The sequence below is a fragment of the Dromaius novaehollandiae genome, chromosome W, assembly GCF_036370855.1.
Source record: "Dromaius novaehollandiae isolate bDroNov1 chromosome W, bDroNov1.hap1, whole genome shotgun sequence".
Taxonomy (NCBI): domain Eukaryota; kingdom Metazoa; phylum Chordata; class Aves; order Casuariiformes; family Dromaiidae; genus Dromaius; species Dromaius novaehollandiae.
In genome coordinates this window covers 43,158,804-43,173,136 of record NC_088130.1, presented here as the reverse complement: position 1 = coordinate 43,173,136, position 14,333 = coordinate 43,158,804, and the positions used below count along the sequence as shown (strand labels likewise).

The following is a 14,333-nucleotide window of genomic DNA, read 5'->3' as shown; positions in this document are numbered from 1 at the left end:
GCAGGGCCCCTAAAAGTTTCCAATGAAGGCATAAGTCCCCGTATGGCTAACTCAAGCTTACTGACGCAGAACTGTTTGTTCTAAGTTTTCGGTTACCTTCCTAGGTTTGTAAGGAATAGTCCAGGGACTAATAGGATCACACACTGAAAAATAGGCACTAGAAAGATTGGGATTTTCTTGAGTGAATAAAGATAGGTTTGTGCTGTTGCCTAAGCCATCTATTTCATATACATAAATCCAATGCTTCATATCATCATAACTGAAGCAAAATCTTTCTTTTTAGTCCATGTCTTCTTCCAACCCAAACCTAAAATAGCAATGTGGCCATTTATGTGGTATCAAGATATACTAAACTAGATGTACAGTCTTAATCTGCTGTAAGTGAGCTGAATACTCCAGCAAGGGAACAAATTCTACTTCTATTTTTAAAAGACCATTTATTTTGAAATCTGTAATGCCCACCTTATGTTTTGGATCCAACTAAGGGCTGCAATTCCTTGTTTGCAACAGAAAGAAAAGGAATTTTACCTTACCATTTGCTTATAATACACCACCTAAACATAACAGTTTGATTGTCCCCCCTGCTTCAAGATGACATCTGCTACATAGAAAATTAACCAAATCATATGATCTTCTTTATTACTCTGGCTTATTTCTACTATGTGCTAATACTCTAATTAAAAGTAGGGCAGCACTGATACTGAGGATGGGGGTGCCCACAAGGGAGGATCTAGACTGCAGCAACTACAGGAATGAGCAGAAGAGAAACCTACAATCGAGCAGAAGCTCAGCTCACAATCGAAGGCTGGTTTTGCAACCTTTAAGAGTATTCGTCTCCTAAAACCATGCAAACATCTAGCATACCACACTTTTTTCCCCTTTCAAAAAGGCTGCAAGAAGAACAAGGATTTGATGAGCACAAGAAAAAGCCAATGATATAAACAACAACGCATTCTTCATTATAGCCTTCGTTTTGCTATTAGGTTTACTATCGTTTCCACAGAACAGTTGCAAACAAGTTGGAGGTATTCTACAAGCTACAAATAAAGAATAATTTTTTTCTATTGGAACAACTAAAAATTTTGGCAGTGACTGTACAAGATTATATGCAATTATATGAGAAATCACACTTGAAGTTCTTCTGTTAAACACACCATAACATGTAGATCATGTTTTAAATTTTAAAATCATGTATACTACAGTAAAGATAACTCACGGAAAATTAATATGCAAATAAGGAATCCTGAAATAAAACATGGAAAATAAAAGCTAAAATTTAAGATTAGAAAAGAGAAAAGCTAAAGCATTTTTAGTACATTTTTAGCTCACTAGTTTTATGTAATGATACGGTCTCAATCCGAAAACGTAACTGAGTATTTGCATAGCTTTTAAAGAACTTGAGTTTTCAACTATTATCCTCTTTACTTAAATTTAGGCATGTCCTGAAGGATATCACAGCAGTATTCCAGATGCCTTACAGCAAAATAAGACCTAATACACCACAACTAAATTCCCCTATGGCAAAAAGTCTTTCAAGCCTGCATTTCTGCTACATGTAATACACTGGGTAGCTCAGGTTCATGACAAAGGCTCCGAGGCATTGCACTAATACAAAGAAGAATAGAACTAAATTAAATATTTCAAACAACCAATGTGAATACAAATGGCAACTGAATCAAAGAGACAGAGATTCCAGGGGAAAATATTCACTGCAGAGTCCACAACAATGCAAAAACAACTTGGGAGGTAAAGGAAAATTTGATAAAGTTCTCATCATCTCTTCTCCTCCAGCTTCAGGCATACAATTAGCTACATTAACCCAAAGCTGCAGCCCACAATGATAATCCTTCGTGACACTAACCATTACTGAAACAGGCACAGTTTAAACTAAAAGGCTATTTAAGAAAAACATATCCAGCTTGAAGAGTCCATAGCTGGAAACTATTGAAGAAAACCTGTGACAGTACACTGAGCTAGACTGGTACCTACCTTGTAAAGAAGAGGTCTGTCCCAGAAGTATTTTCTGAAGAGTTTAATGTCCGACTCCAAGAAGTGCTCTGCGGTGTGGTTAAATGTCAGTGTCAGAGCTCCTGATGAATGAACAAACCGTACGCAAACGCCCTCACTGAGCTCAGCTCTTGAAATGTCAAACGAATGACTGCCCTGGGAACTGAAACAACACGCTCTTTAAACCAAAACAGATGCTCTGCGCACAGGTAGAATGAAAACATAAACACAGCACGCTTCCTGCCCGCCATCGGCGCAGACTGTCAGGAGGCTAAAACACTCGCTACAAAAACCGAGGGCAGAAAATCTGAAACATCCACCCAAAACACAGCTGGGCAAACAAATACTTACCAACAATTCCACTCAGGCCTAAGAAAATTCAGCTACTTCTACGTGTCAGTGGGGAAAAAACAATGACTGCACTAGAAATGATGGTTACCGGCTAGTAAAATATGCCAGTAACAGCAAGCCATAACAATACCTATTTCTCCGTATTGCTGTAAATTAGCAATAGTACCTTTTCCTGTTAATGTTGCCATATATAGTAGTAAGACGCGACTGGCAGCTAGCAGGTTTATTATCCCACTACAGTGAAAAGCAGAAAGTATCCCAAGGGAATACGGCATTGTTTGGATGTTACAAACAAATGAGACATTCATAACATAATGTACTGTACCAGTGTTTTAAGTAATTTTCTCAGACAAATTGAAGTACGCATAACGCTCACATAAATGATACGCTGCGCAGAGCCAGAACCGAAAGAGCCACATTCCAAAAGAAAAATGTAACGGAATTCTTGCACATTTTTCTCTCTTTGCAAAGAAAAGCCAACAGTGAGAACAGGCTTCTGATGATGAACATTTGGTACCACAAGACACATATACACCATGCAGCTCCTCAGGTCCGTACAGATGAAACTTCAGACAGCTGAAACATGCCAGAAGGCACTTGTCCTTTTAGCCATTTGTCAGCGTGGCAGCTCTCTGGCAAAAACAGACTCAGAGTCGCAGGACTGGGTTTGCTACCGACTCTCTCTTATTTATTCAAACCCGAGATTTTACAGAGGTCACAGAGCCTCCTGAGGCCCTTGTGAAACCCAAGTCCCGTGTTTCTGTTTATATTTATATATGTCTATATATATTTTAAGGGATGTCTTTACTTGCTGGTAAGAAGTCTGGATCCAGCTGCAATAGCGCCACTCTGCGAGGTACCTGACGGCACGGCTGATCCTCCATTACTTAATGCAGAGCATGTTGGGCCAGGATAACAGAGGCTCCAGGGCCCTCCCCGCCGTTGAATGCTCCCTACTTATTAACAGGTTAGAGCACTACCATAAACCCTTCACAGTTTTTCATCACTTATAAATAATGAAAAATTTAATAAACAGTGTGAGTATTTATTTGCATTTTCAAAACTTGGGCAATATAAAGAGATGACTTGGTTTCCCATTTGAAAGATGACCGTTTTGTTTTCTCATCTCCAAATACAAGCTGAGGCAATGTCACAGAACCAAATCATAACACTACCAGGGGATGACATCTAAGGTGATCTGAAAGGCCAGCTGTTTTTTTTTGTTGTTTTTTTTTTCTTTTTTTAATATTTTCTATTTTATGATGCACTTCTACAAATGTCAGGTCTTATCATTCAGATTTAACAAAAAAGCACCTCTTTTCAGAAGAAGGACTGGAATGCATTTTGCCCCATCTTATTAGTTTTGCACTGTTAGGAGTAATAACTCTAACCACACAAAGGGTGCCACTCAAAGACAGACAGCAGTCTCTTCAGACAAGCGTGTGCTCTAGCAAGTCCAGGAGTATGGCGACCTGTTATTTAATAATTTCCTTTTAGCAGTCTCACATATCCAAAATTATGAAATATTAAAATACAATATCTTAAAATACAAATTAATGTTAGACACCATTTATTATTCAATTTGAAGGGAAAAACAAAATAATCTCTAACTGAATCATGACAATTGCTTAAAATCACACAAGTGCATATATTGACAATAATACTATTGACTTGCAAATGTAATGTTGCAGACACATCCTAAACTTCCTTTAATTGTAAATACAAGTTTACACACTTAAAATGATAATGACAACAAGAAGCAACAGAAACCAATACGAAATTGGCATCTCTCTGAGAAGAGCAACAGTACTCCACATATCCCTTAACAGGCAACAGTTTTTCAGAGGGAGAAGAGCATTATACTCACTTTGTGAAGACCTCAACAAGTCTGGAATGCCCATTTTGTAAAGCCAACTCTAACGGCGTTGCTCCATCTTCATTAGGTAATGCTAACGCCAACGACCCACCAGGCTGGGCTACTAAGAACTGGGAAAGTTTAACCAATCCCAATTTCATCGCAAGGTGAAGAAGAGTTTCTTTGTGTTCAGGCTCTGAAAAACATAACAAACAAACAAAAACATAGAAACAAAATCCAACACTTGCCCATTGATCTGCTACGAAGCATCCAATGAAACTTGCCTGCAGAAATACTACAACTCGGGTTCTGATTTACAAAGGTAATAGGGCAGAATCCTTCTTTCACCAAAATCAACAGTTATACACTTAATGGCACCTGTGCAGCTAAACTGGGATATCCAAACACCATCTAATTTCAGGAGTTAAAAAAAACAGCGTGGTAAAAGATCCTTAGTGACGCAGTGAGCCATAAGCTAATGAGTGTGAGTAAAATGTACGTGATAGTTCTTTTGTCTCTCTCTTCAGAAAGGTGGTCTCACCTGCCAATTTCTCCTTTCCACTTTTTAACACATTATCACCAAGTTCAACAGGGGGTGAAGCTTAAAATAAAGCTGCAGACAACATGGACTAAGTCACGAGATACTGATTCTCCTTCACTCAAGGCCTTCTCCGGCCTTTATTCAAAGAAAGGTCTGCCTATGTACATACATTTTCACACACAAAGCCTCTGCAGTTTAAGGGCAACAAATGAAATGAAGCTCAGGTGCCACTCAAACTGTTCCTTACACCAATATTTTGGTATGAAGCTAAATAGAAGGGTCAGGTGTTTAAGGGCAGGTACCCTACAGCTTCAGAATTTCAATTCCATTGAAATTTTATCATCCTGAGTCAAAAGATTTTTTCCTGCCTCATTACCCAAGCTGTTCAGAATATGTTATTGAAAATTACACATTCCAGTGACAAAGGAAAGGTGAAGCTCCTAATACATATGTAGCTCTGTGCACATATCTGTGTAAATAATGCAGCAAAGAGCTGTCAAATTTGTTCTCTGCATCAACGTTTACAAGATAAAAATGAATGACAGAAAGCTACCCCCCAAAAGAAATTGGTTACATAGTAAAGGAGCTAATAAATACATCTTTCAGAAATACTCATGCATTGAGCAAAAGTCTCATGTAGTTATGTACAAATACAGTGGCTCATAGCTGATTCTGAATCCCATTTCACCACCAGCACATCGGTAGTCTCCTATTTAATTTAAGTACTCCCTCTGAAAATGTCAGGAAAGTTTATTTTACACAATTATCGAAAAAGAGTTTGAAGAGGCCTCAAGAGGTCTCTAGTCAACTCCTTGCCTTAAGGTAGGATCAGCTCAACCTAAATTATTCCCGACAAATGTTTGTCTAACCTGTTCTGAAAACCTTTCAATGATGAAAGGTTTTCATAACCTCTGTAGACAATCTATAAAGCTAACTTACCCTTACAGTTAGAAAGATCTGCAATGTCTAACCTAGCTCACCCTTTCTCAACATAAGCCTGCTGCTTCTTGTCCCGTCCAAAACAGACATGAAAAACAGTTCATTCCTTTCTCTTTGCAGCTTCCTTTCACATAATTGAAGGCTGCTGTCATGTCTCAACTGAGTCTTTTCCTTTCTAGGCATCTAAACGGGAGAGTTGCTTTCTGAAAAGTTGGACCTTTTGGAGTGTCCTCTCAGAACTGAGGTCCAAAAATCACTAGCGTCTTTTGAAAATACTGGACTTGAAGTGTTATAGTATAAAAAACTCTGTATCGCTGTATCTCATAAAGATGCATATGCCAGAATGGCAAGGAATGCTGCAACAAACCTAAGGAACTTGCTCCACCTCTCCATGGGGAAAATTATTGAGGGATCTGTGCTGATGATCAGCTTTTGCTGTGAATATTGGATGGCAACACATCAATTTTTTACCTTTGAGTTTAAAGTATAATCAAAACTTTCAGATACAACCAGTTCACAGGAAGCAAGGTCAGGCCTCCTGGATAACATATCATTATTGATGCTTCTTGAATCTTAGATTTTGTTTCCAAAAAACAAAACAAATTCTAGACATCAGATCCATAAAAGGGAGGTTCAGGACACTGAAGCTAGCACTGTAACAGCTGACAAACCTGTGCATAGTGTCTGAAACTTCTATTTCACTATAGTGAAAGAAAAAAATTAATCTCCAACCTTCCCTCTTGTTTGTGGCCAGCTAACATGTAACCTGGTGCATTTGCTTGCCTGTGCAATGCTTATTTACTCCCCAGGTTGTGGGCAATAAAATTGGTTCTTGGTGTCCCCATTTCAGACTACAGCCAAAAAATGTGCCCAGCTGAGCACAGGATCTGCTGCAGGATCTTAGGCCACAGGAGAAAGTACTGATATGTATTTGTCTCTCAAAGGCCTGCAAAGTATTTCAAATTCAGTCTTTGGAAACACTGATGATTACTGCACTTTAGTTATTAACATTAAAAGTATGAATTACAGTATTTACATATGTATTAGGCAAGATGGCACATCTTTGAGCTTTCAAGTGCATGCTACCTCAAAGCCCACTGAATCCAACTCAAGCATATGCAGAACTGCTTTGCTAAATAGGGATATAACTGTTCGTGTATTTATGGTTAAGCCAGTGTTCAATATTTTGCTGCCTTGGGGCCCAAACTATAAAATTACGTATGTTTGGGCTGAAATATACAGTAGTTGTGAGTTACAATAATTGCACTTCTTGTTATGAAAGATATGCCAATGAGCTTTTCAGTATAACAAATACAGCCATTTTTCCTTAAACAGATACATTTTTCATCTCATGCAGACAACAAATCACAGTGGAAAATTTCTGTATATCAACTGTACAAAACACAGATAGCAGCATTTAAAATATGTAGCATCAACCATAAAACAAGATCAGTTTCTTATCTAGGGACCATCAGTACACCCTATGTTTGCAACGAGAGACCTAGCTCAGCTCTGGTGCCATCGGCAACCTGACATTCTGTTGAAGGTATGCTGGCCTGGGCTTTGAAAGCCTCTGAAATCTCTTCAGTCAGCCCAGTATGACAAGTGCTGTTTTGGGTTTTTATACAGCATGAACAGCTTTTCTTCCTGGAAGGGAAATGGAGAGATGTTTAGAGGAAAGAAAAAAAGTGAATAAAAAATTCCTTAAAGCAGCATGGGGATCTGACTGCAGTCCACAGCTAAGAGCCTGACCTAGCATTCCTCATCAAACTCTTTGGTCTGTCTGGATCCAGGACCACTTTCTACAGATGAACATCTAAGGGAGCAGGACCTGGCTTTCCCAAAACATACCCAGAGAGAGCAGAAATGATGGCTGAGGTGCCTCTTCAAAAACGGAAGAGCTTGGTTCAGTTTCCTGCTCAGCCAGATGACCTTCACACTTCTTCAGGTCACCTATTTCATGTGAGCATTTCATGTCCTGTCCCCTCAGCTGCAGAGAGCTTGGGAATGGGCCACGGTGCAGGAGGAAATCCAAGGGACATGAGCAAGAGGAGAGGAAGAAAGCACCAGCCTGACTCTGTAATACAACAATCAGCTCGGAGAAGTCTCTGCTTTTGGGACATACATGTGTTTTGCATTATACCATCATTGGATATGAAAAGAAACGATGCTGGGATATCCAGGTGTCTCACTTCCTAGCAGAATGCCCTAACCATTTAGGCATAATACAAAAAGGTGTGCCACCATCTTCCCTTTCCCTTGCTATGTATCTGAATGGAGAATGATCACGTCTTCTGTGCTTTGCCCTGGCCTCAGTGCTACTTCTCTGCTTTAAGGAGAGGCATCCCCAGTGACTTAGCAGGCTCCTGGCTTTGCCATGGGTCCGGAGTCCAGCCGAGCAAGGTGAAGCCAGGCACCAGAGCTCTCTCCCCTGGGGGGGTTATCCATACGTAGAGGAGCCTGAGCTTAGGCACCCAGGAAACGTTGTGCTCCAAACAAACATTATGCATTTGCAGATTAACATGGACTAAGAGTGGGCTTTCAGAATTGCTCCTTGGTTTGGAGCACTTAAATTCTTCCGAAGATGCACCTCAAATGTGAAAGCGGGTTCTTGGGATGTTTCCAATTAGACCATTTTTTCCTATATGAAATGTTCATAAGTAGCCAGCACAGAAGTCCACTCTAATTGAAACACTTGCAAACATATCAACTGATATTAAGAACATTAAGCATCTGATTATATATTAACAACACCCCAACCCTAAGATTAAAAACACACAAACAAAAGAGCAAACTTTGCTCTGAACCCCACTTTTGCCTGACTAAAACTTTCTTTTGGCCTGAGGCCACTGAGTTTCAATGTATGTTGTAATATTGTAAAAACAGCCAGATAAACTTGCACCGGGCAAGATAAGATTAAGACTTTCCTGCTCAGCAGAAAGGGAGCACTAGGACGACTTCCATATTCCTGGATAGCATTCACTCAGCTCTGATGCTGCTGCAAATAGTTATATATCTGGCCCAAACCTTAAAAGTTTTCCACAAAAGAATCTAGTTTTAAAAATAACACTAAATTAATACTCTATTGTCTTAAAACACAAGCTACAATAATATCATCTGTTACCTCATCACGAAAATTCTGGCAACTAATTTTTTTCTCTCATTAAGACATAAACATACTCCTTCACCTTTAAAGCCTGCACTACGGACACAAAACTGAAAAGGGATTTTCTGGGTTCTGCTGACAAGACCGTGGCTTCTACAGGCATCAAAGCAGGGAAACTCCTTTATGAGATTATCAAGTTGAAAATTACTCAGACATTTTCACTGCCAGTACTGTAATGGAAAGGTTACGGCAGAATCGCAATGCTCCAACCTAGCAACCTTCATCTCACTCTAGCCTAAATTTATTCATGCCCAGTTTAAGTGTATGTGTCAGCAGGACCATGCTGGCAGTTCAACCGGCTGTTTTCATGCATTTAAGTTAAAAACAGCACTCAGATCCCTTCTCAGCCTTAATTTCTACAAACTAAATATTTGCTGGGCTACTCTCTGCTTGTCACCCCTCTCTGAGCTGCTCAGGAGCAATCAGAAGCTGATGATGCAGAGAGTCATTACTAGTAGCTTGCTTTATGATATTAAAAACTGAAATACAAATTTTAAAATCTGAAAGATTACTGGACAGGTAAATCTATTCTTTAACACAAGTAAAACATTTTTCACCACGAGGATGGTCAAATACAGGGACAGGTTGCCCAGAGAGGTTACAGAGTCTCCATCCTTGGAGATATTCAAAACATGACCCTGAGCAACGCGATCTAATTTTGACGCTGGCCCTGCTCCGAGCAGCGGGCAGGGCCAGGCAAGCTCTGGGGACTCCTTCCACCCATGATGCTGTTCCACGATTATTTTATTATGCTATCCCATGATTAACAGTATCAAAGCAAAAAGTAACACGACATGAAGACTGCTAACAAGCTTTCTAAGTAGACCTGCCTAAAAAGAAAAGATTTGCACTAAAGAAGTAAAATTCTGAAACAGCTTTTTAAACAATTTTTTTAAGAACAGTTTTCAGTTTCAATTTTTCCTCCTTTCACCTCCTCCCCTTCTAGCTCCTCAATGTGACAGAATGAATGGCATTTTTCACCATTTTTCTTTTTCTGTTCTTCCTGTGAAAAAGATTTCAAATGCAGAAAAATGGCAAAAAAAAACCCAAACCAAATAAATAAAAAAATCAAGACAGAAAAATAAAGATGTTGAGAAAAAATAAGGAACGTAATTTGTTCAACAGTATTCAGTGACAAAAAGGAGGAAAATCAGAAAAAAATAAGGAGAATATAAAATTTCTGCAACATTTTCACATTTAAATGGATAAAACACCATTTTCCGTTGAGACACAACAATAAAAATTCCTATGATTTGAAAGATGAACTACTGGCGGATTAATACAGGGTTAGATACTGCAAGGCAGGCGGTGCTATGAAGGAGATAGGCTATCAGGACGTTGTTTTGCATTGTATCCTGATTCTGCAGCCAAAATGCTCTGGAGTTATACCGAGCTAAGCCAAACAGAGTCTGTTTTAAACATTAAATAAATCCTTTTGTTCTTCCTTGCACCTGAATCCCTTCCTATGTCCAAAACAATAAAATAAAAACAAATATTTCTCTCTGACAGAAATGACTAAGCCCTTTCTGGGCTATGGATCTCATTCATTTCCTGGAAGGAGACTGAAAACTCAAGCCTTGTGACTTGAAAAGAAGAGGGAGACATCACAACAGGCTGACAAATTCCAGTTTTTCCTGGCTTCATACTTTTATGTATTACTATTCATTTTTTCATTTTCCATTCAGTAAGATTATTTACAGAGTGGTCTTCAGCATACCCCACCGCTGCAAAAACAGATGTATGTGCTTAACTTACATTGCAAGTGGTTTTGTGAATAGGCAGCAGTGGCCACAACACATAGCCATGGGAGACAGTCTCTCCAAGGGCAGGGCCTTACCAATTACTGAATAACTGGAACATCCCCCCTCCCTCTTTTTCTTTTTTCTTTTTTTTTTAAACTAGTCCTCCTATTTCTCACATCATCACCTGCCCTTCTATACTGCAGTATCTCCTTCTCTCTCTCCTCGCACCCCCGTGCTGCCCAGCTCGGAGCCTGTCGAGACAGGAGACAGAGGAGGTCGGTACAGAGCTGAGCGCAGGCAGATGGTTTCCAGGAGAAGATGGTTTCCAGGCTCACAGAAGGTGGGTTCCACACTCAGTTCAGCCAACCACAGTTTCTACCATTGGCTTGGTTGAACTGGACCATCAGCTGCCATGGGACTGACATAAACCGTGCAGACGTGAAGGGGGCAAGGGGGAAAGCTTAAACACCATTTTAAAGGTGGACCTTAAGAAGTCTTGCCACTGCAGTTTTACCAGCAGCACCATTAGAGGAGGCCACCACCGATCAGCCCCACGTGGCAACGGCTGCACACGGTAACCTCATCTGCTCAACAGCTGAGGTTTCAGTTGTGCTCACTGCTTGGGCAATCCCAGCAAAGATGTGAAACTACACACAAAATCGCTGCTGTTAGCAGAGGGATGCTTCTCTTCCATTTGTGCTGCAGCCAAATGCTGTCCCTCAGGCTGTTTAATTTATGATGTGTGTTTATTGAGCGCTACTAGTGCGCTCGACACGAGGCAACAGCAACCCCCTGATGGTTGGGGGGGGTGTCTCAAACATCTCTTTGCTGCTACTTCTACTACGGACCAGAAGATGAGGACTGTATGTTCCCTGGGGAAGGCCAAGTTCAAGCATGCTTGTCGACATCTTGCTTCATGTCACAGTTTTCTTGGTTACCAGCAGGCAATGACAGATGCTCCTCTACCTCCTGATGCCTGTGCTGGCATCCGTCCTCATCTGTCCCATGCAGTTTCCAAAGGGCCTGGCTCCTACAGGGCAAAGAGCTGTCCACTTCTCTGACCTTGTAACTTGTCCCAATAAAAGAGTTTACCTCTCCTCACAAACCTCACCATACCTATAAATGTTTATCTGCTGTTCCCAGTATTTTCCTAATTCCACGAAGGAAAACACAGGCACTTTGGTCCTCTCTTTCTTGCCTTCAAAAAAATGAAAATTCCAAACTGAGGAAAACACAGACATAATTTCTTTTGATTTAGACCAAAAATATCACACGTCTCTGTCATGTTTGAATGGATGAAGCTTATCAGTAATGTGTTTAGCATCAAGTAGGAATAGTAACAGGATTTACACAGAAAAAGGCAGGGGAAGGGAAATAAAATCCAAAACATCACAGAAAATGGAAGTGTTCCATAAAGGCAGATTAGAAGCCAGTGAGTCTGAATACTTCTGTTCATTTCGCAAGACCCATTCCTAGAAAATGATTATGAAGCATTTGTGAAAAAAAAAATAATGTTCTTCATGAAAGAGAATTAAGTAAACATAGACACTGTTCCCCTATGATCCACAATCAATTTCCATAATTCAGGATGTAATTTTATTGCTACTATTAACAGCCCTAAACCTGAAAGAGCTCTCTTCCTCTTGAAAACAACTGTAAATGGTGACAAAGCCAGAGGCAAATGTTCTTGTTTAATTAACAGCACAGTTAAGTCACCCAGACAACCTGAACTCAGCCTCATAGCAATGCCCTTAAAACAACCAGAAACTGGGGCAGCCTCAGCTGTGCGTGCGTAGCACAGAGCCCCTACGCAGACCCTGCTGCTGGGCGCCCGCTCCCCCTCCGACGGCCAAGGGAAGTAAGCTTCGGTGTGCGGCAAGGACGCAGAAGTTGCAGTGAAGATGCTCAACCTATGTTTGATGGCCAATAAAAAGAAACAGGCATATCTCACGACCTTCCTCCCAAAGCCCTATTTCTAGAGCTCCACAGCCCGTGGCCAAAAGCACGAGCAGGCGTCAGATAGCGGGGTGCTGGGAGCCCCCTTGGGGACAGAAGGCCCTTAGGAAAAGCACCTGCAAAGAGCAGCAGCAGGAGCCCCAGGCAGTGGCCCCCTCACGGCTACAAGCCCCTGCCAAGGTGACCTTTTTTTTTTCCCAACCAGTTCTAGCAAGTTATACGGCATAATATTTAGTAACGATTAGCTTCCTCAATTGAATGATCCAATTTTCAGAGTAAAAATATCCTTTATAAAGATACAATTAGCAAACAAGCAGCTTCTCTGTCTGACTCCTTCCTACACTTTACCCTGTCTCCAAATCCACCAACAACTAAATCCCTAAGCACAGCATCTCTGTCAGGTCCTCACGCAGCCGCCTTTTGCTCTGGCAGGAAATTGGTTGTGGGCCAGGTGAGCAGAACATCCAACCAGTTTTTGTGAGTGGGCAGCTTGTGACATGGTTGTCAAACAGGCACTTACAAGTGAGGATTACCGAAAAGTTCATGCTTTCTTGTTTCCTTTGTTGAACTTAAATAATGTGTCTAGCAAGTCCTGACCTGTGCAACTGCACTAAATTCCTGAATTATTTGCAATGCTCCCTAGACAATCCAGCCTCTCTCTTTATCCAATCCTTTTTATACCTTATAAAGGGAATACAAACACTTTTTCCAAATACCAAAACTCCTATGAATAAATTATTCTTCTATCTTTCCATCTACCCATATGTCTCTAAATCCTCATAAAAACGAATGAAGTCCAAAAACACCAGATGGTGTAACAATTTTCTCCAGCAATGTCACTGAAAAGTAAGGTTTTTTTTCTTATAAAAATAGCCCAGCAGCTCTGAAAACGGACAGGATCAACAGCTCTTTGGTCTCACAAGTATGAAGTCCTAACTAGTGATGGCTGATAGCACCCGAATCTTTCACAATACTGATACTAAAAAGAACATCCTGATACCGTTGAGTGTCAAGACACTATCAGACCTTTCGGGCAAGGATTTGCAGGGGCAGCAGGTAGGGAAACAGGGTCCCCCCCGTCTTCCTAGCTCCTCACAAATCTCCTACTTCTCATTCAGTTTAATTTTTTGGGAGGAGGAACAGCGGTGCTGGGACAGCCCTGGATCACCTTGTGATGAAAGATGAAGAGCCTTCTCCTCCTCCTCCTCCTCCTCCCCCCTGTGCTGGGACCTGCAGTCCTACTCCAGTTGTCCCAATCTTGCTCCCTCTCCTTCCTCGCACGCTGAGCGCTCCCTCAACCACATGCACCCTGCAGCTTTGCTCAGGGAACGGAAAACACTGGTGGGGATGGAGAGAGGAAAGAGTATGAGTCAGAGTTTCGCAGGCTCAGGTAAAAGGATAATATGGCTGTAAAAGGGATCAAAGCTATACTTCTAGAGTATAGCTCTGAACGAGGGTGAAAAGACACAAAAGGTGAAGAGAAATTATACAAACTAGGTAGAGGTGACCAAAACAGAGAGAATTAGTGGGGGAAAGAAAAAAAAGAAAAGAAGGAAAGTTTGTAAAGTCAAACATCGAATACTCAGTCACTGTGGCTGAGGCAGCTTTCCTGCCAATCTGACTGTACACTCTTTGAGACAGGGGCCTCTCCTTATTTCTGTATGTATGCATAGAGCCATAACCCTGTATTTGAGCTGTCCAGGCCGTTTCGTGACAGATACACTAAAAAAAACCCACAGACAAATGCCCCAAAAGGCCAGGAGTTAAGACTTCCCT

General features: G+C 40.9%; 1 protein-coding gene across 12 annotated transcripts in view; it reads right to left on the bottom strand.

Moving 5' to 3' along the window:
* The window catches only part of LOC112987015 (rho guanine nucleotide exchange factor 28), a 133,736-nt gene that overhangs the window by 82,930 nt on the left and 36,473 nt on the right, over positions 1-14,333 (bottom strand). For all 12 annotated transcript variants that reach the window (XM_064499971.1, XM_064499978.1, XM_064499973.1 and 9 more), the window contains 2 exons: positions 4,226-4,409; positions 1,990-2,170 (listed from right to left, as the gene is read on the bottom strand). In XM_064499971.1, the coding sequence (XP_064356041.1) occupies positions 1,990-2,170; positions 4,226-4,409 (365 nt within the window). The remainder of the gene's footprint in view (positions 1-1,989; positions 2,171-4,225; positions 4,410-14,333) is intronic.